Genomic DNA, 22282 nt, shown 5'->3' on the forward strand with positions numbered 1-22282 from the left:
AGGGCTGAAACCAGGACATTTACATGGCTGAAACCAGGACATTTACAGGGCTAAAACCAGGACAGCTACAGGGCTGAAACCAGGACAGTTACAGGGCTGAAACCAGGACTTTTACAGGGCTGAAACCAGGACAGTTACATGGCTAAAACCAGGACAGTTACATGGCTACAATATGGACAGTTACAGGGAAGAAACCAGGACAGCTACAGGGCTACAATATGGACAGTTACAGGGATGAAACCAGGACAGCTACATGGCTGTATAAGGACAGCTACAGGGCTGAAACCAGGACTTTTACAGGGCTGAAACCAGGACAGTTACAGGGCTAAAACCAGGACAGTTACATGGCTACAATATGGAGAGTTACAGGGAAGAAACCAGGACAGCTACAGGGCTACAATATGGACAGTTACAGGGATGAAACCAGGACAGCTACATGGCTGTATAAGGACAGCTACAGGGCTGAAACGAGGACATTTACATGGCTGTATAAGGACAGCTAAAGGATCAAAACCAGGACAGTTACATGGCTAAAATCGGGACATTTACAGGGATGGAACCAGGACAGTTACATGGCTAAAATCAGGACAGCTACAGGGCTTTTATCAGGACAGCTACAGGGACAAAACCAGGACAGTTAAAGGGCTACAACATGGACAGTTACAGGGCTGAAACCAGGACAGTTACAGGGCTGAAACCAGGACAGTTACAGGGCTGAAACCAGGACAGTTACAGGGCTGAAACCAGGACAGTTACAGGGCTGAAACCAGGACAGTTACAGGGCCGAAACCAGGAGAGCTACAGGGCTAAATTCAATACAGCTACAGGGCTGAAACCAGGACAGCTACAGGGCTGAAACCAGGACCGTTACAGGGCTAAAACATGGACAGCTACAGGGCTGAAACCAGTACAGTTACAGGGCTAAAACATGGACAGCTACAGGGCTGAAACCAGGACAGCTACAGGGCCAAAACCAGGAGAGCTACAGGGCTAAATTCAATACAGCTACAGGGGTATTATGCAGGACAGTTACAGGGCTGAAACCAGGGATGTTACAGCGCAAAAACAAGGACATCTACAGCGCTAAAACCAGGACAGCTACAGGGCTACAACATGGACAGTTACAGGGATGAAACCAGGACAGATACAGGGCTGAAACAACGACATTTACATGGCTGAACAAGGAGAGCTACAGGGATTTTATCAGGACAGCTACAGGGCCAAAACCAGGACATTTACATGGCTGAAACCAGGACAGCTACAGGGATGAAACCAGGACAGTTACATGGCTGAAACCAGGACAGTTAAATGGCTGAAACCAGGACAGTTACATGGCTGAAACCAGGACTGTTTCAGGGCTGAAACCAGGATTGTTACAGGGCTGAAACAAGGACAGCTAAAGAGCTTAAACCAGGACAGTTACATGGCTACATGGCTGAAACCAGGACAGCTACTGGGTTAAATTCAGGACAGCTACAGGGCTATTATGCAGAGCAATAACAGCAGGTAGACTGTAATAGAAAAATACTGGTGGAAATAACAGCAGGTAGACTAATGCAGGTAAACTGGAGGTAATAACACCAGGTAGACTGGTGGTAATAATACCAGGTAGACTGTAATAGCAGGTAGACTGGTGGTAATAATAGCAGGTAGACTGTAATAGCAGGTAGACTGGTGGAAATAACAGCAGGTAAACTGTAATATCAGGTAGACTGATTGTAATAATAGCAGGTAGACTGATGGTAATAATAGCAGGTAGACTGTAATAGCAGGTAGACTGATGGTAATAACAGCAGGTAGACTGGTGGTAATAACAGCAGGTAGACTGATGGTAATAATAGCAGGTAGACTGTAATATCAGGTAGACTGATGGAAATAATAGCAGGTAAACTGGAGGTAATAACAGCAGGTAGACTGGTGGTAATAATAGCAGGTAGACTGATGGTAATAATAGCAGGTAGACTGCTGTAGCAGGTAGACTGTAATAACAGGTAGACTGATGGTAATAATAGCCATCAGTCTACCTGCTAGACTGGTGGAAATAACAGCAGGTAGACTGTAATAGCAGGTAGACTGATGGTAATAACAGCAGGTAGACTGGTGGTAAATGTAGCAGGTAGACTGGTGGTAATAATAGCAGGTAGACTGTAATAGCAGGTAGACTGTAACAGCGGGTAGACTGTAATAACAGGTAGACTGTAATAACAGGTAAACTGGTGGTAATAATAGCAGGTAGACTGGTGGTAATAATAGCAGGTAGACTGTAATAGCAGGTAGACTGGTGGTAATAATAGCAGGTAGACTGTAATAGCAGATAGACTGTAATAACAGGTAGACTGGTGGTAATAATAGCAGGTAGACTGTAATAGCAGGTAGACTGGTGGTAATAATAGCAGGTAGACTGTAATAACAGGTAGACTGATGGTAATAACAGCAGGTAGACTGGTGGTAATAATACCAGGTAGACTGTAATAGCAGGTAGACTGGTGGAAATAACAGCAGGTAAACTGTAATATCAGGTAGACTGATGGTAATAACAGCAGGTAGACTGGTGGTAATTGTCTCAGCCTCCAGTATTTATGCTGCAGTAGTTTATGTGTCGGGGGGCTAGGGTCAGTTTGTTATATCTGGAGTACTTCTCCTGTCCTATTCGGTGTCCTGTGTGAATTTAAGTGTGCTCTCTCTAATACTCTCTTTCTTTCTCTCTCTCGGAGGACCTGAGCCCTAGGACCATGCCCCAGGACTACCTGACATTGCTGTCCCCAGTCCACCTGGCCGTGCTGCTGCTCCAGTTTCAACTGTTCTGCCTTATTATTATTCGACCATGCTGGTCATTTATGAACATTTGAACATCTTGGCCATGTTCTGTTATAATCTCCACCCGGCACAGCCAGAAGAGGACTGGCCACCCCACATAGCCTGGTTCCTCTCTAGGTTTCTTCCTAGGTTTTGGCCTTTTAATGGGAGTTTTTCCTTGCCACCGTGCTTCTACACCTGCATTGCTTGTTGTTTGGGGTTTTAGGCTGGGTTTCTGTACAGCACTTTGAGATATCAGCTGATGTACGAAGGGCTATATAAATAAATTTGATTTGATTTGATGTAGTGCACTACTTTTGACAAGGACCCACAGGATGTAGTGCACTACTTTTGACCAGGCCTCATAGGGTGTAGTGCGCTATAAAGTGAATATGGTGTTGTCTGTCAGGCAGATCTTAACAGTGTTGTCATGTCACCGTCAAGAGACGAGAGGACAAGCTGAAACTTGTCTACAGCCCCAACAGAACAGTCGGAGAGACACTTTTGGCCCGTGGCGCTACATAGGGATTAGGGTAGCCAGTTGAGGCACAACCAAAAAAATACATCCTGAAAACGGTAGTAGGCTTCATCTAGGGTCATATAAATGTGTCGTTTTCATCTAGGGTCATATAAACGTGTCGTTTTCGTGACCCTTTTATCATTCAATAACCCTGCCTGACTGTCAATTGGACCTGGTCACATGGTTGTGTCTTGATAAGAAACAAATCTCATCTTTGCTCACTAAAGTCTACAACAGCTATTTCTTAAAATCAAATGTAAACATGAATCGATAGGATTGATCAACTCTCAGATTGGGCTACTGCGGACGTTGTCTTGACCTCCGCTCTTCAGCTGCAGGGTACCCGTTTTCACACGCAACATCAAGATCAGAGACTTTAGAGGCTAGTTTTAAAAGTTGTCATTGTTTCTGTATATTGAAATACTGTAATGTAAACTTCTGAACCAGCTCACCCTCCTTTAATGTAGTCGAGGAATGTGTGTTCTGACTCCACCGCGAACGACAGCATGGTCACCTGGGTAGAGAGAATATTCAAAGCAGTTACCAAACATGTATATTCAACACTTAGGTAATCAACACAAAGTCACAAATGCAATGTATTCTCCAATTGAATCATAATTACTCACCACATCAGTAATCAAAACAATCACAAATTACCAATTACCAATTTAAACACATTAACCGTTAGCCCCCTGCCTCCAGGCCCCCCCCCGGGTTAACCAACCCGCTTCCCAAGAGGGATTCATCTCGGTAGAATGAGTTTGTTTGACATCAGAGCGGCATATTAATATTAGAACATTGATCCATCTCAATCGCACGCACGCACGCACGCACGCACGCACGCACGCACGCACGCACACACACACACACACACACACACACACACACACACACACACACACACACACACACACACACACACACACACACACACACACACACACACACACACACACACACACACACACACACACACACACACACACACACACACACAGATCCATCTCACTGAGGTGTGGTGAGAGCGACATGATGGATGTCTTTCTCTCTGATTTTAATTATCTAGTCACCGTCATCGTATTGAAGCTCAGCATGCCAAAGTGTGTTTGTGTGTTGTGTGTGTGTGTGTGTGTTTGTGTGTTTGGGCCCAGGCAATAATAACAATGCACTGACTTCCTCCTAAATATCAGTCACTGACTCGGCAAGGCAGCCACTCAGTCACTGATAGGACAACAGACTGATAACGGACTGAAAGGACAACAGACTGATAACTGACTGATAGGATACCAGAATTATAACTGACTGATAGGACAACAAGAATGATAACTGACTGATAGGACAACAAGAATGATAACTGACTGATAGGACAACAATAATGATAACTGACTGATAGGACAACAGAATGATAACTGACTGATAGGACAACAGAGGACAGAGTACTCTGACCGGTTCACTTTGTTTGAGGTTGTTACAACTTCTTTCCTCTCTAGTGGTATAGTGGTATTTGTTAATTGTCTCTAGACTCTAAACTATAACGAAACAAAAAGTATCTAAAGTACAGTATCTTGTTAAGTATCCAGGAATGGATTCAGAAGAGACAACCACTTTTTTTATTGCAATCCACTAACCACAAACTAATTTATGAACACAGCAACAAATAAACGGGGAAGGAATATACGGTTGCGCCAGGAAGGAAGCGATGCTCTATATTTGAACCTTTTTGACAGACTCACCGTCCCAGAATTGATGTATCTCTTCTTCTTGATCTTCTTCTTGGCATTCACCACCTAGGATTCAACAACCACAATACGAGCTTGATATCATAGATTTGTCAACATAAAAACCCTGTAAAATGTCTTCATTCCCATGGGCCAGTTAAGCAATAAGGCCTGAAGTGGTGTGGTACAGTATATGTCCAATATAGATTATTCCAGTCTTTCCATGGGGGTCTACCCTGGGTGTATTTACGTGCATGTGTATCCACGCCTCATAACTATGGAATACAATCCACCGTGGTTTGTATTTCGGAACAGCACATGCCAATATAAACGTTTTAGCACACAAAGGCACACAAAGGCACACACACACACACACACACACACACACACACACACACACACACACACACACACACACACACACACACACACACACACACACACACACACACACACACACACACACAGAAACACATGCATATACACACGTACACACACATATGGTGCTACAGTGGATGGCAGCCATTTTTTTGTACAGAATGTCTCCACCATAATTTTCATCCCCACGGTAACCGTACATAAATATCCGAACCAGAAGCCATGGGTTACAGACAACATCCACACTGAGCTAAAGGCTAGAGCTGCCGTTTTCAAGGAGCAGGATACTCTTTCGGACAGAGAAATCCCTCTAAGACCTCAGACGAGCCATCAAACAGGCAAACCATCAATACAGGGCTAAGATTGAATCCTACTATACCGGCTCTGATGCTTGTCAGATGTGGCAGGGCTTACAAACTATCACGGATTACAAAGGTAAACCCAGCCGCGAACAGCCCAGTGACGCCAGCCTACCAGATGAGCTATATGCCTTCTATGTTCGCTTCGAGGCAAGCAACACTGAACCATGCATGAGAGCACCAGCTGTTCCGGAAGACTGTGTGATCATGCTCTTTGCAGCCGATGTGAGTAAGACCTTTAAACAGGCCAAAATTCACGAGCCCGCTGGGCCAGAAGGATTACCAGGACACGTACTCATGCGAGTGACCAGCTGGCAAGTGTCTTCACTGACATTTCAACCTTTCCCTGACCCAATCTGTAATGCCTACATGTTTCAAGCAGTACACCATAGTTCCTGTGCCCAAGAATGCTAAGGTAACCTGTCTAAATGACCATGAAATGCTTTGAAAGGCTGGTCATGGCTCACATCAACACCATCATCCCAGACACTCTGGACCTACTCCAATTTGCCTACCGCCCCAAAAGATCCACAGATGATGTAATCTCTATTGCACTCCACACTGTCCTTTCCCACCTGGACAAAAGGAACACCTACGTGAGAATGCTGTTCATTGACTACAGCTCAGCGTTCAACACCATAGTGCCCTCCATGCTCATCACTAAGCTCAGGACCCTGGGACTGAACACATCCCTCTGCAACTGTATCCTGGACTTCCTGACAGGCCACTCCCAGGTGGTGAGGGTAGGCAACAACACATCCGCCACGCTGACCCTCAACACAGGAGCCCCTCAGGGGTGTGTGCTTAGTCCCCTTCTGTACTCCCTGTTCACCCACGACTGGGTGGCTGGGCACGACTTCAACACCATCATTAAGTTTGCTGACAACATGACAGTGGTAGGCCTGATCACCGACGACGATGAGACAGCCTATAGGGAGGAGGTCAGTGACCTGGCAGTGTGGTGCCAGGACAACAACCTCTCCCTCAACATCAGCAATACAAAGGAGCTGATCGTGCACTACAGGAAACGGATGGCCAAGCACTCCCCCATCTACATCGACGGGGCTGTAGTGGAGCAGGTCGAGAGCTTCAAGTTCCACATCACTAAGGGAAAAACAAGGTCCACACACACCAACACAGTCATGAAGAAGGCACAACAACGCCTCTTCCCCCTCCGGAGGCTGAAAAGATATGTCATGGGCCCTCAGATCCTCAGAAAGTTCAACAGCGGCACCATCTTGACTGGCTGCATCACTGCTTGGTATAGCAACTGCTTGGCATCTGACCGCAAGGCGCTACAAGGGGTAGTGAGTATGGTCCAGTATATCAGTGGGGCCGAGCTCCCTGCCATCTAGGACCTCTATACTAGGTGGTGTCAGAGGAAGGCCCAACAAATTCGCAAAGAATTCAGACTGTCCTCTTTGCTACCGCATGGCAAGCGGTTCTGATGCACCAAGTCTACCCACAATAGTTAACCAAATAGCTACCCGGACTATCTGCATTTACCCTTTTTGCACTAATTCTTTTGACTCATCACATACACTCAGTCTGGAACTCAGTAGTGAGTGTTGCAACTGAGGACAGATCATTTTTACAAGCTTCAGCACTTGGTGGCCCCGTTCTGTGAGATTGTGTGGCCTACCACTTTGCGGCTGAACCGGTGTTGCTCTGAGACGCTTCCACTTCACAATACCAGCACTTACAGTTGACCGGGGCAGCTCTAGCAGGGCAGACATTTTACAAACTGACATCTTGTCACTGCACTCTTCAATAAGGCCGTTCTACTGCCAATATTTGTCAATGAAGATTGCATAGCTGTGTGCTTGATTTTACACACTTGTTAGCAATGGGTGTGGCTGAAAGAGCTAAATCCACTAATTTAAGAGGTGTCCACATACTTTTGTTTACAGTTCCTTTGGAAAGTATTCAGACCCCTTGACTTTTTCCACATTTTGTTAAATAAAACACATTTCTCAACTATCTACACACAATACCCCATCATGACATCACAATACCCCATCATGACATCACAATACCCCATCATGACAAAGCAAAAACAGGTTTTTAGACATCCAACAAAACCAAGATTGAACTCTTTGGCCTGACTGCCAAGCGTCACATCTGGAAGAAACCTGGCACCATCCTTACGGTGAAGTATGGTGGTGGCAGCATCATATGGTGGGGATTATTTTAAGATGCAGGGACTGGGAGACTAGTCAGGATCAAGGGAAAGATGAATGGAGCAAAGTATAGAGAGACCCTTGATGAAAACCTGCTCCAGAGTGCTCAGGACCTCAGACTAGGGCGACGGTTCGCCTTCCAAAAGAACAACGACTAAGCACACAGCCAAGACAACGTAAGAGTGGCTTCGGGACAAGTCTCTGAATGTCCTTGAGTGGCCCAGTCAGAGCCCGGACTTGAACTCGATCTAACATCTCTGGAGAGACCTGTAAATAGCTGGATCTGTGGAGGATCTGCGGAGAAGAATGGGAGAAACTCCCCAAATGTAGACATGCCAAGCTTGTAGCTTCGTTACTCATTGTGCATTTATTTATTTTCAATTTTTTTGTTTTCACTGTTAGTCGATACTTGTTGTTTACGAAGCAAGTGAAAAATCAAATTTTATTTAACATTCACACAATGTGCAAGTGTTTGGTGAACTGTGCTGAATATCAAGTCAAAGGTAGCCTTCCCATCTCTTCCCCCCCAGGCCTCTCTATCCTCTCTGTCATAGTGTTGTGGTTCTCCTCCTGGCCTGGTAAAGACCCAGGCTTCACTAATCATCTCCCCCTACAGACTTAATATACTGTATCATATCATTCAACACAGGTCTCCTAACATATATTCTCTGTCTCTCTCTGTCTCTTTCTGTCTCTCTCTCTCTCTCTACCTCCCTCCCACCCTTTCCTTACGTCTCTCCATCTCTCCCTAACTCCCCTTCTCCCCTCTCTCTCTCTCTCCATCTTTCCACACCTCTCTCCATCTGTCCCTCCCCCTCTCTCTCTCCATCTCTCCCTCCCTATCTCTATCTCTCCTTACCTCTCTCCATCTCTCCTTACCTCTCTCCCTCTCTCCATCTCTCCCTATCTCTCTCCCTCTCCCCCCATCTCTTCTTACCTCCCTCCATCTCCCCCTACAGACTTAATATACTGTATCATATCATACAACACAGGTCTCCTAACATATATTCCCTCCCTCGCTCCCTCCCTACCTAACTCCCCTTCTCCCTGCCCCTCTCTCTCTCTCCATCTTTCCTCACCTCTCTCCATCTTTCCTCACCTCTCTCCATCTCTCCCTCCCTCACTCTCTCTTCATCTCTCCCTCCCTATCTCTATCTCTCCTTACCTCTCTCCATCTCTCCCTCCCTATCTCTATCTCTCCTTACCTCTCTCCATCTCTCCCTCCCTCTCTCTCTCTCTCTCTCTCTCTCTCTCTCCCTCCCTATCTCTATCTCTCCCTACCTCGCTCCCCTCTCTCCATCTCTCCCTACCTCTCTTCCCTCTCTCTCCATCTCTCCTTACCTCCCTCCATCTCTCCCTAACTAAAGCCAGGTCCATGACTTAATTGAGTTGCTAACGTACAGGACCAGTCAGAAACTGGGCCAGGGACTAACGTTCTTATATCCACTTCACTGTAGTCACTGTGTTCCAAATGGCACCCCTTATTGGCTACAATAAGATGCTACTTTTCACCTGTGCCAATAAAAGTAGTGCACTGCATTGGTAACATGGTGCTGTTTGCGACGCAGACTAATATCCATGCAGGGAGAAGTCTAATCAAGGTCTGGCCCTCTAGCCCCACACTGTATCTTTCCATCTCCTTCTAAATCTCATCCACTATGCTGTCCAAGTTACCAAGGCCAAACTCTGTGGGCACACGGGGGAAGTTATGCTAATACTAGAAATAAGGTTGAGTAGACACTAGCGCTAATGCTAATATTGTAGTAACGTACTGTATCTCTTGACTGGGTAAGATTGTGTTTATTTTCTACTTCCAGCCTACAAGGACATGCGGTCTGTTTTTTAAGTGTATGCCCGTGGGAGACATAACGTTTTTAGTGTGAACACAATAGAATGAGTGCTCCCTCCATCGCCACTCACCTCGTACACATTAAACTGGCTCTGGCCTCGGGACAGGTCTCGGTAGCTGGTGGTGAATTCACCGATGAAGTCATGGCTGGAAGGTAAAATAAACAACAACAACAACAACAAACTAAATAGCCATTCCCTCCTGGGAGGGTGTTGAAGTATAATGGGATGTATTGTGTAAAATGTCTCAATAGTACAGGAATGAAGCTAGTGAAACATATAGCAGTGTTGTAAAAATAAAGAAGTATATCACTGTAAATGATGGTTTTATCCACTATCATCGTGTGAATAGGAATGAGGTTCTGGGTAGCTGATGCTAAGAGGTTGTCTTCATGGTGTATTGAGTTGGCAGTTGACATAATTAAAGGTAGGGATGTACAGTGCCTTGCGAAAGTATTCGGCCCCCTTGAACTTTGAGACCTTTTGCCACATTTCAGGCTTCAAACATAAAGATATAAAACTGTATTTTTTTGTGAAGAATCAACAACAAGTGGGACACAATCATGAAGTGGAACGACATTTATTGGATATTTCAAACTTTTTTAACAAATCAAAAACTGAAAAATTGGGCGTGCAAAATTATTCAGCCCCTTTACTTTCAGTGCAGCAAACTCTCTCCAGAAGTTCAGTGAGGATCTCTGAATGATCCAATGTTGACCTAAATGACTAATGATGATAAATACAATCCACCTGTGTGTAATCAAGTCTCCGTATAAATGCACCTGCACTGTGATAGTCTCAGAGGTCCGTCAAAAGCGCAGAGAGCATCATGAAGAACAAGGAACACACCAGGCAGGTCCGAGATACTGTTGTGAAGAAGTTTAAAGCCGGATTTGGATACAAAAAGATTTCCCAAGCTTTAAACATCCCAAGGAGCACTGTGCAAGCGATAATATTGAAATGGAAGGAGTATCAGACCACTGATCTACCAAATCTACCAAGACCTGGCCGTCCCTCTAAACTTTCAGCTCATACAAGGAGAAGAATGATCAGAGATGCAGCCAAGAGGCCCATGATCACTCTGGATGAACTGCAGAAATCTACAGCTGAGGTGGGAGACTCTGTCCATAGGACAACAATCAGTCGTATATTGCACAAATCTGGCCTTTATGGAAGAGTGGCAAGAAGAAAGCCATTTCTTAAAGATATCCATAAAAAGTGTTGTTTAAAGTTTGCCACAAGCCACCTGGGAGACACACCAAACATGTGGAAGAAGGTGCTCTGGTCAGATGAAACCAAAATTGAACTTTTTGGCAACAATGCAAAACGTTATGTTTGGCGTAAAAGCAACACAGCTGAACACACCATCCCCACTGTCAAACATGGTGGTGGCAGCATCATGGTTTGGGCCTGCTTTTCTTCAGAAGGGACAGGGAAGATGGTTAAAATTGATGGGAAGATGGATGGAGACAAATACAGGACCATTCTGGAAGAAAACCTGATGGAGTCTGCAAAAGACCTGAGACTGGGACGGAGATTTGTCTTCCAACAAGACAATGATCCAAAACATAAAGCAAAATCTACAATGGAATGGTTCAAAAATAAACATATCCAGGTGTTAGAATGGCCAAGTCAAAGTCCAGACCTGAATCCAATCGAGAATCTGTGGAAAGAACTGAAAACTGCTGTTCACAAATGCTCTCCATCCAACCTCACTGAGCTCGAGCTGTTTTGCAAGGAGGAATGGGAAAAAATGTCAGTCTCTCGATGTGCAAAACTGATAGAGACATACCCCAAGCGACTTACAGCTGTAATCGCAGCAAAAGGTGGCGCTACAAAGTATTACCTTAAGGGGGCTGAATAATTTTGAACGCCCAAATTTTCAGTTTTTGATTTGTTCAAAAAGTTTGAAATATCCAATAAATGTCGTTCCACTTCATGATTGTGTCCCACTTGTTGTTGATTCTTCACAAAAAAATACAGTTTTATATCTTTATGTTTGAAGCCTGAAATGTGGCAAAAGGTCGCAAAGTTCAAGGGGGCCGAATACTTTCGCAAGGCACTGTATGTAGGATGAAGGCTTTTAGGTTGAGGGTTGAGAAAGTGCTTAATCTTGTAAAACATAAGGAGGGACATAACACACGTCATACTGTAGCATGTATAAATCGTTCCCCGTCTGGAACATAATGTGAAGGAAACATTATTCTGGGTGTGTAGTCTCCTAACCTGCCATCTCTGTCCCAGTCGTACACCTCTGCCTTGATCGTCCTGAAAAACAAAAACATACCCAGAGATGAGGAAGGTGTGTGTGTTGGTGTGTTAGTGTGTGTGTGTGTGTGTGTTAGTGTGTGTGTGTGTTAGTGTGTGTGTTGGTGTGTTAGTGTGTGTGTGTTAGTGAGTGTGTTAGTGTGTGTGTTGGTGTGTTAGTGTGTGTGTGTGTGTGTGTGTGTGTGTGTGTGTTAGTGTGTGTGTTGGTGTGTTAGTGTGTGTGTGTTAGTGAGTGTGTTAGTGTGTGTGTTGGTGTGTTAGTGTGTGTGTGTGTGTGTGTGTGTGTGTGTGTGTGTGTGTGTGTGTGTGTGTGTGTGTGTGTGTGTGTGTTAGTGAGTGTGTATGTGTTAGTGTGTTAGTATGTGTGTTAGTGAGTGTGTTAGTATGTGTGTTAGTGAGTGTGTATGTGTTAGTGTGTGTGTGTGTGTGTGTGTGTTGGTGTGTGTGTTAGTGTGTTAGTGAGTGTGTGTTAGTGAGTGTGTTAGTATGTGTGTTAGTATGTGTGTTAGTGAGTGAGTTAGTATGTCTGTTGGTGTGTTGGTGTGTTAGTGTGTGTGTGTTGGTGTGTTAGTGAGTGTGTGTTAGTGAGTGTGTTAGTATGTGTGTTAGTGTGTGTGAATGTGTTAGTGTGTGTTGGTGTGTTAGTGTGTGTGTTAGTGTGTATGGGTTAGTGTGTTAGTGTGTGTGTGTTAGTGAGTGTGTGTTAGTGTGTTAGTGAGTGTGCGTTAGTGTGTTAGTGAGTGTGCGTTAGTGTGTTAGTGAGTGTGTGTTAGTGTGTTAGTGAGTGTGTTAGTGTGTTAGTGAGTGTGTTAGTGTGTATGGGTTAGTGTATTAGTGAGTGTGTGTTAGTGAGTGTTTTAGTAAGTGTGTTAGTATGTGTGTGTTAGTGTGTGTGTGTTAGTGAGTGTGAATGTGTTAGTGTGTGTTGGTGTGTTATAGTGTGTGTGTTGGTGTGTGTTGGTGTGTTAGTGAGTGTGTTAGTATGTGTGTTAGTGTGTATGGGTTAGTGTGTTAGTGAGTGTGTGTTAGTGAGTGTGTTAGTGAGTGTGTTAGTGAGTTTGTTAGTATGTGTGTTAGTGTGTTAGTGAGTGGGTTTGTGTGTGTGTGTGTTAGTGAGTGTGTTAGTGAGTATGTTAGTGTGTATTGGTTAGTGTGTGTGTGTTAGTGAGTGTGTTAGTGTGTATTGGTTAGTGTGTGTGTGTTAGTGAGTGTGTTAGTATGTGTGCTAGTGAGTGTGTTAGTGAGTGTGTTAGTATGTGTGTTAGTGTGTATTGGTTAGTGTGAGTGTGTTAGTGAGTGTGTTAGTATGTGTATTAGTGTGTATGGGTTAGTGTGAGTGTGTTAGTGAGTGTGTGTATGGGTTAGTGTGTATGGGTTAGTGTGTATGGGTTAGTGTGTATGGGTTAGTGTGTATGGGTTAGTGTGTGTGTCAGAAAGCATCATTAGAATGACTGTAGTCTTTCAAATTGAATTGGCCAATCTGGGATTCAAACAATGTGGCTGTTTGTTTGATAAACAGTTGAGGGATGTGGCTAGAGACAACATATTTTTGGTTGTGATGGAGTAAGACAGCTGAACTAAGCTCATGAGGCATTTTATAAGTTATATTCTTTAGTAATCAATAGTCTAATATATCAGTCATTAAAAACTCAAAAATTTGATGTACAGTGGTTCTTCCTTCCTTTCACAAAGTATCTATTGTCTTAATGGCGCTGTACAATAGCCCATAATGGCGCTGTACAACGTGACCGGTCGGGAGTAGGTTACAGTACTACAGTATGAGCAAAATAATCCTAACATTTCCACACCCTAATTCTAGTCTAACCTATACCCAAACGGAGATTCAGTGAAAATAAAAATCTCATTGATTTATCAAGACCAGTCCCCATGCTTGTCTCAGAGCAGCGCTGTCTTGACATGCGCAAGAGACAGTGGAAATATTTTTCCTTTTAGAGACTACAATACATTGCATCCAGGTCAGGATAACCATAAAATATCTTTATAAATGACTATCAGAAAGAATGGTGGTACTTATTTATTTTGTCCCAAAGCCATGAATGAGTGAGTCTCTCAGCTTTATGTTAGGTGTCGAGGCTATATGACTGAGTCACTCAGCTTTATGTAGGTGAGGCTATATGACTGAGTCACTCAGCTTTATGTAGGTGCCGAGGCTATATGACTGAGTCACTCAGCTTTATGTAGGTGCCGAGACTATATGACTGAGTCACTCAACTTTATGTAGGTGCCGAGGCTATATGACTGAGTCACTCAGCTTTATGTAGGTGCCGAGGCTATATGACTGAGGCACTCAACTTTATGTAGGTGCCGAGGCTATATGACTCAGTCTCTCAGCTTTATGTTAGGTGCCGAGGCTATATGACTGAGTCACTCAGCTTTATGTAGGTGCTGAGGCTATATGACTTAGTCTCTCAGCTTTATGTAGGTGCTGAGGCTATATGACTGAGTCCCTCAGCTTTATGTAGGTGCCGAGGCTATATGACTGAGTCACTCAGCTTTATGTAGGTGCTGAGGCTATATGACTGAGTCACTCAGCTTTATGTAGGTGCCGAGGCTATATGACTGTGTCTTCAACTTGATTATTTAGCAGACATAACTTCCTGCTAATATTCAGTCAACACATGTATCTTAAGAATATCATGGAATATAATTGAACATTTGAGTTTCTCTTACAATAAAAACCTTAGTGTAACAACAGTTATAAATCTCATTGATTTATCAAGACCAGTCCCCATGCTTGTCTCAGAGCAGCGCTGTCTTGACATGCGCAAGAGACAGTGGAAATATTTTTCCTTTTAGAGACTACAATACATTGCATCCAGGTCAGGATAACCATAAAATGTCTTTATAAATGACTATCAGAAAGAATGGTGGTACTTATTTATTTTGTCCCAAAGCCATGAATGAGTGAGTCTCTCAGCTTTATGTTAGGTGTCGAGGCTATATGACTGAGTCACTCAGCTTTATGTAGGTGAGGCTATATGACTGAGTCACTCAGCTTTATGTAGGTGCCGAGGCTATATGACTGAGTCACTCAGCTTTATGTAGGTGCCGAGACTATATGACTGAGTCACTCAACTTTATGTAGGTGCCGAGGCTATATGACTGAGTCACTCAGCTTTATGTAGGTGCCGAGGCTATATGACTGAGTCACTCAACTTTATGTAGGTGCCGAGGCTATATGACTCAGTCTCTCAGCTTTATGTTAGGTGCCGAGGCTATATGACTGAGTCACTCAGCTTTATGTAGGTGCTGAGGCTATATGACTTAGTCTCTCAGCTTTATGTAGGTGCTGAGGCTATATGACTGAGTCCCTCAGCTTTATGTAGGTGCCGAGGCTATATGACTGAGTCACTCAGCTTTATGTAGGTGCTGAGGCTATATGACTGAGTCACTCAGCTTTATGTAGGTGCCGAGGCTATATGACTGTGTCTTCAACTTGATTATTTAGCAGACATAACTTCCTGCTAATATTCAGTCAACACATGTATCTTAAGAATATCATGGAATATAATTGAACATTTGAGTTTCTCTTACAATAAAAACCTTAGTGTAACAACAGTTTTAGTAAGTAATACTGATGAGTAGTAACATAAAAATATGTGTATTTTTCTGGGTGTGCAGGACAGAGGAAGACCAGTTCTTACACTATTGTTCTAAATTCAATCACCTTCTTCATCCTCATCATTCAGTTTATCGAAATTCAATTTTGATGTCGTGCACAATTATCCGTTTCGATTCGGTTTATGTCGCCCATTCATTGTCAGTTAGAGACACATTAGCGCCTTGGGACCCAAAAGTGTAATCAGTGCTCTAACTCCCCCTTGTGGTGGTTTGGAACAATGAAGCAGTGATGCAGGGTACCGTACTAAACCACAAATAACCTCTAAGTCCCGCGGCATAATCTCAAAACTTTTAATTGAGGAACGACTGTACCAATCAATCCCAAATTGTCCCTTTAAGATGCCTGAGAGCTGGACTATTAAAAGTCTGACTGTGTGTTTGGTTTCCACATCAGTGAGACAGGCCATTTAAACCTCAGTACGCATTAAGCAACACTGATAATTAAATCAATCATAGCCAGAGAGGTTCACATAACACCCTTGAGATGAATGTTTGAGTGAACGGACATGGAAAATGTTTCAGAAGAGCATTTAAGGGGGGATAGAAAGAAATACAAAAATAAATTATCCTATCAAGAGAATTTCATGTTTTTTTTTGAGTGAATGCACGCTAATTACATTCTTTGAAAAATAATAATAAAATAAAGCGAATAAGTCTGAAACAGCCTTCTGTAATCACCATGAATGTGACGTTTAAATGAAGTGGAGCTACGCACAGAAAGACCCACTGATGAATGTAACGTTTAATTGATTTTACATTTAATAGAAACTGAATTTGTGAGTGCAGATGGAAGTTTATATCCGAGGAGATAAAGTTAAGACAGAAAGAGTTTCTCAAACTTTTTGGGGTGAGTTGTTCCTCTCCTCCTGCCTGCCAAAGGTAGACAACAACCCCCTAAGGGGGGAACACATCATGATAATTATAGTTCCCAAAACAAGTTGGAGGATGCAGGCTGAGAGAGAGAGGTCAGACAGACATAGCCTCTCCTCCACATCACTCAGACACAGATCACATTGGTCCCCCCCAAGGCCATGTCAATCAGCTATCATCTCCCAAACAAGGAGGGGGGAAACACACTGCTACAGTCCTACCCTGCTATCCCTGCCGTAATGTATACTGCCTTAAACACATGGAGAGAGGGAGAGAACCCCTGTCCTAAACTTTTGATTGACAGACACGAGAAGGGAACTGATGTATTTTGACATTAGACCAGCTCCTCTGATGATTCCGTACTGATGCGCCTGTCAAAGTCAATTTGCTCTCGTTTCCCTTCTATGTCAATGATGAAACAGAAAAACAACCCGATAACGTTACAACACATCATACATCATACTACATCATACATCTCTATCTATGGCACTACAAACTGAGATCTTAAAAACTCACAACATTTCCATTGTAATTAATATGCGTAGTGAAAGTCTGACGGGAAAACCAGAGCGGCATTTTACTCGCTGTTACAGGTGGCTGACGTGAGACAACATGACTGAGAACATCTGTTGGAGATGGGATGACATGGCTGGTTCAGAAAGATCAGAAAAACCCATTTCATGCATCACAATCGCATACAGCCAATGAAAAAAATAAAAGAACAAGGGCAGAGGATTCCAACAGATGAAATGATGAAACGGAATGGAAAAATAAGTCTATATATGATGTGAGTAAATGAGGTGAGATAAGGGAGGTAAAGGCAAAAAAAAGGCCATGGTAGCGAAGTAAATACAATATAGCAAGTAAAACACTGGAGTGGTAGATTTGCAGTGGAAGAATGTGCAAAGCAGAAATAAAAATAATGGTGTGCAAAGGAGCAAAATAAATAAATAAATACAGTAGGGGAAGAGGTAGTTGTTTGGGCTAAATTATAGGTGGGCTATGTACAGGTGCAGTAATCTGTGAGCTGCTCTGACAGCTGGTGCTTAAAGCTAGTGAGGGAGATGAGTGTTTCCAGTTTCAGAGATTTGTGTAGTTCGTTCCAGTCATTGGCAGCAGAGAACTCGAAGGAGAGGCGACAAAAGGAATAATTGGTTTTGGGGGTGATCAGAGAGATATACCTGCTGGAGTGTGTGCTACAGGTGGGTGTTGCTATAGTAACCAGCAAGCTGAGATAAGGGGGGACTTTACCTAGCAGGGTCTTGTAGATGACCTGGAGCTAGTGGGTTTGGCGACAAGTATGAAGCGAGGAGCAGCCAACGAGAGCGTACAGGTCGCAGTGGTGGGTAGTATATGGGGCTTTGGTGACAAAACGGATGGCACTGTGATAGACTGCATCCAATTTATTGAGTAGGGTATTGGAGGCTATTTTGTAAATGACATCGCCAAAGTCGAGGATCGGTAGGATCGTCTGTTTCACGAGGGCATGTTTGCAGCATGAGTGAAGGATGCTTGTTTGCGAAATTGGAAGCCAATTCTAGATTTAACTTTGGATTGGAGATGTTGGATATGAGTCTGGAAGGAGAGTTTACAGTCTAACCAGACACCTAGGTATTTGTAGTTGTCTACATATTCAAAGTCAGAACTGTCCAGAGTAGTGATGCTGGACGGGCGGGCAGACCTGGATAGTAGGACAGAACTCTGCAGGCTATCTCTACAGTAGATTGCAACACAGCCCCCTTTGGCCGTTCCATCTTGTCTGAAAATGTTGTAGTTAGGGATGGAGATTTCAGAGTTTTTGGTGGTCTTCCTAAGCCAGGACTCAGACACGACTAGGACATCCGGGTGTGCAGAGTGTGCTAAAGCAGTGAATAAAACAAACTTAGGGAGGAGGCTTCTAATGTTAACATGCATGAAACCAAGGCTATTGCGGTTACAGAAGTCATCAAAAGAGAGCGCCTGGGGAATAGGAGTGGAGCTAGCCACTGCAGGTCCTGGATTAACCTCTATATCACCAGAGGAAGAGAGGAGGAGTAGGATAAGGGTACTGCTAAAAGCTATGAGAATTGGTCGTCTAGGACGTCCGGAACATAGAGTAAAAGGAGGTTTCTGGGGGCCATAAATAGCTTCAAGGTATAATGTACAGACAAAGGTATGGTAGGATGAGAATACAGTGGAGGTAAACCTAAGCATTGAGTGATGATGAGAGAGATATTGTCTCTAGAAACATAATTGAAACCAGGTGATGTCATCGCATGTGTGGGTGGTGGAATTTAAGGGTTGGATAAGGTATATTGAGCAGGGCTAGAGGCTCTACAGTGAAATAAGCCAATAAACACTAACCAGAACAGCAATGGACAAGGCATATTGACATTAAGGAGAGGCATGCTTAGCCGAGGGATCATAAGGGTCTAGTGAGTAGTGAGGTTGGTTGGGGTCACAGCGATTCAGACAGCTAGCCGGGCCATCGGTAGCAAGCTGGCAGAGGATGGAGGTCTGTTTTTAGCCACCTCGTGCGTTTCTGTCGGTAGATTAGTGGTGTTCCAGGTGGTAGAGGGGATCAATACAATTGGCAAAATAGATATAGTTATAGTGACCCAAGAAAATTGTCCGATAGACCTATTCAGATAGCAGCCGATAAGACAGCAGATGGGCGTTCAGGTAACGTCGCAACGGAGGGGCCAGTTGGATAACTCCCTCTGGCAGATAACGTCGGTAGTCCAGTCGTGAAGGCCCGGTGGGGCTCCGCGTCGGCAGTAAAACGGGTATGGATAGGTGATTGTAGCCCAGGAGTGGCTGATGGAACTCTTCAGCTGGCTAGCTCCGGAAAAATTGATGTTTGCTCCGGGACCGACGTAAGCAATAGTCACTCGGATAGCAGCTAGCTAGCTGCAAGATCCAGGTGTAAATGCCCAGAGCTTGCGGTAGAAATCCGGGGATATGGAGAGAAAATAGGTCCGGTATGCTCTGGTCTGAGTCGCGTTTTACAAAACTGGCGATAGCTTTTCGAGCTAAAGGATAGCTGATGACCACCAACCGTGGTTAGCTGAAGACTAACGTTAGCCAGTAAACTGGCTAGCTTCTAGCTAGCTTCTGGCTAGCTTCTGTTGTGGATTTCAGATTTGAGGTGAATAATACTTTCTTTTTTTTTTAAATTGGTGAGGCGGGTTGCAGGACAGTGTTTTGAAGTTGAGATTTTTTAGAAAAAAAATATATATAAAAGATATGCAAAGAAAAGTTGTAAATATATATATATATATATACACGGGACACGACAAGACGAGGACAAAGGACGTCTGACTTCTATGCCATCTTGGGTAAAAATAATCTATACCCCCAGCTCAATACAGTATCTAAAGATGATACCTTCCCATCTCTTTCTCAAGGTGAAGAGAGAGAGGGGCCAGGGAGAGAGAGTTATGTGGGGTGGGAAGAGGACGTGAAAGTGCAGAGATGGGGAGAGAGAGAAAGGAGGGGGGAGGGGGTCAGACCACAGCACTTTCATGGGTAATTTTATGGGAATTTCCGTTCCAGTAATTATCTTTTCTATGGTTGAAACCGAACCCAAGGAAGAAGGGTGACCATGGACTCCTGTGGTGTGGGAGAGGCTCTGAAAGGGCCTGGGTTGATGACTGTCCACGGACTCCTATTGTGTGGAAGGCTCTGATAGGGACTGGGTTGATGTGTAGGCTGTCTAGCATCACACAATCACAGATACTGCAGTTGTCCACTTCATACAGATTTAAGTCTGGGCACTACAGGATTAACACCTGCAATCTTCCTCTCTCGCCTCCATCTCGCTCCATCTCTCTCTTTCTCTCGCTCCATCTTCCTCTCTTTCGCTCCATCTCTTTCTCTCTCTCTTTCTCTCTCTCTCTCTCTCGCTCCATCTCGCTCTCTTTCGCTCCATCTCTCTCTCTCTCTCTCTCCCCCATCTCTCTCTCTCTCTCGCTACATCTCTCTCTCTTTCGCTCCATCTCTCTCTCTTTCGCTCTCTCTCTCTCTCTCGTTCCATCTCTCTCGCTCTCTCTCTCTCTCTCCCCCATCTCTTTCTCTCTCGCTCCATCTCTGTCGCTCTCTCGCTCGATCTCTCTCTCTCTCTCTCTCTCTCTCTCTCTCTCTCCCCCATCTCTCTCTCTCTCTCTCCCCCATCTCTCTCTCTCTCTTGCTCCATCTCTCTCTCTCTCTCTCTCTCTCTCTCTCTCTCTCTCTCTCTCTCTCCCCCATCTCTCTCTCTCTCTCGCTCCATCTCTCTCTCTCGATCTCTCTCTCCTCATCTATGTACTTTCACTACCTCTTCTCACTCTCTCCTTTCCTCCCAAAGAGATGGCTTGTGCCCCAAATTGCACCTTATTTCCCTATGTAGTGCACTACTCCTGACCAGGGCCCATAGGTATCGAGTCTCTGGTCTAAAGTAGTGCACTAGATAGGGTGTCATTTGGGACGTAATCCTCTGGAAGAAGCAGTCAATCAGAGCCTTATCTGAAATGCTATTGCCAACCCTGCAGATCAATGAGCAGCCAAGCTCCAGCAGGCAGTTAGAGAGAGATAGGGGTGTAATAACTTTAAATTTGAGCCACAGATAAAATAACAATAAAAAAATCAAATCTAAATTCGCTTCGGCTGACACATTTTGAAATGATTACACCAATATCAAAATTGTGCCACCGCCCACATTCTCCCATTATGAGTGTGTGTGTGTGAGTGTGTTATAGTGTGTGTGTGTGTGTGTGTGTCCTACCTGTCGAAGTCACCATTGCAGAGATGGATAAGGCCTCTATGTCCATCTCTTTGTGTCTGTTACGCCTGCTCCCGTGCATTACGCACTCCTGCCACCATCATTACGCACTCCTGCTCCCCTCGTCATGCGCATCAGAGATTCATTACACTCACCTAGACTCACTCCCCTGTGTTTATTTCCTCCCCTATTTCTGTCTGTTGCCGAGGTTGTTCCCCGCCTCTGCATTAATGTTCGTATGTCGTTGTGTTACCGGGTTCTGACGCTGTTCATGTCCTGTTCCATGTCTGTGCTACATTAAATGTTCAACTTCCTGTACCTGCTTCTCATCTTCAGCGTCGGTTCCTACAGTGTCTATCCCTCTGTGTCTATCTCTCTATGTCTATCTCTCTCTGTCTATCCCTCTGTGTCTATCCCTCTGTGTCTATCTCTCTGTGTCTATCTCTCTGTGGCTATCTCTCTGTGTCTATCCCTCTGTGTCTATCCCTCTGTGTCTATCTCTCTGTGTCTATCTCTCTGTGTCTATCTCTCTGTGTCTATCCCTCTGTGTCTATCTCTCTGTGTCTATCTCTCTGTGTCTATCTCTCTGTGTCTATCCCTCTGTGTCTATCTCTCTGTGTCTATCCCTCTGTGTCTATCCCTCTGTGTCTATCCCTCTGTGTCTACCTCTCTGTGTCTATCCCTCTGTGTCTATCCCTCTGTGTTTATCTCTCTGTGTCTATCTCTATGTGCCTATCTCTCTGTGTCTATCTCTCTGTGTCTACCTCTCTGTGTCTACCTCTCTGTGTCTATCCCTCTGTGTCTATCCCTCTGTGTCTATCCCTCTGTGTCTATCTCTCTGTGTCTATCTCTCTGTGTCTACCTCTCTGTGTCTACCTCTCTGTGTCTATCTCTCTGTGTCTATCTATCTGTGTCTATCTCTCTGTGTCTTTCAATTCAAATCCAATTGCTTTATTGGCATGACT

The 22282-nt window shown here is 44.3% G+C and overlaps 1 protein-coding gene across 3 annotated transcripts in view; it reads right to left on the bottom strand.

Moving 5' to 3' along the window:
* Nucleotides 1-22282, bottom strand: part of LOC139417399 (copine-8-like) — a 214340-nt gene that overhangs the window by 37450 nt on the left and 154608 nt on the right. For all 3 annotated transcript variants that reach the window (XM_071166673.1, XM_071166672.1, XM_071166671.1), the window contains 4 exons: nt 12026-12067; nt 9872-9947; nt 5050-5103; nt 3769-3830 (listed from right to left, as the gene is read on the bottom strand). In XM_071166673.1, the coding sequence (XP_071022774.1) occupies nt 3769-3830; nt 5050-5103; nt 9872-9947; nt 12026-12067 (234 nt within the window). The remainder of the gene's footprint in view (nt 1-3768; nt 3831-5049; nt 5104-9871; nt 9948-12025; nt 12068-22282) is intronic.

This window comes from Oncorhynchus clarkii, chromosome 9, assembly GCF_045791955.1.
Source record: "Oncorhynchus clarkii lewisi isolate Uvic-CL-2024 chromosome 9, UVic_Ocla_1.0, whole genome shotgun sequence".
Lineage (NCBI taxonomy): Eukaryota > Metazoa > Chordata > Actinopteri > Salmoniformes > Salmonidae > Oncorhynchus > Oncorhynchus clarkii.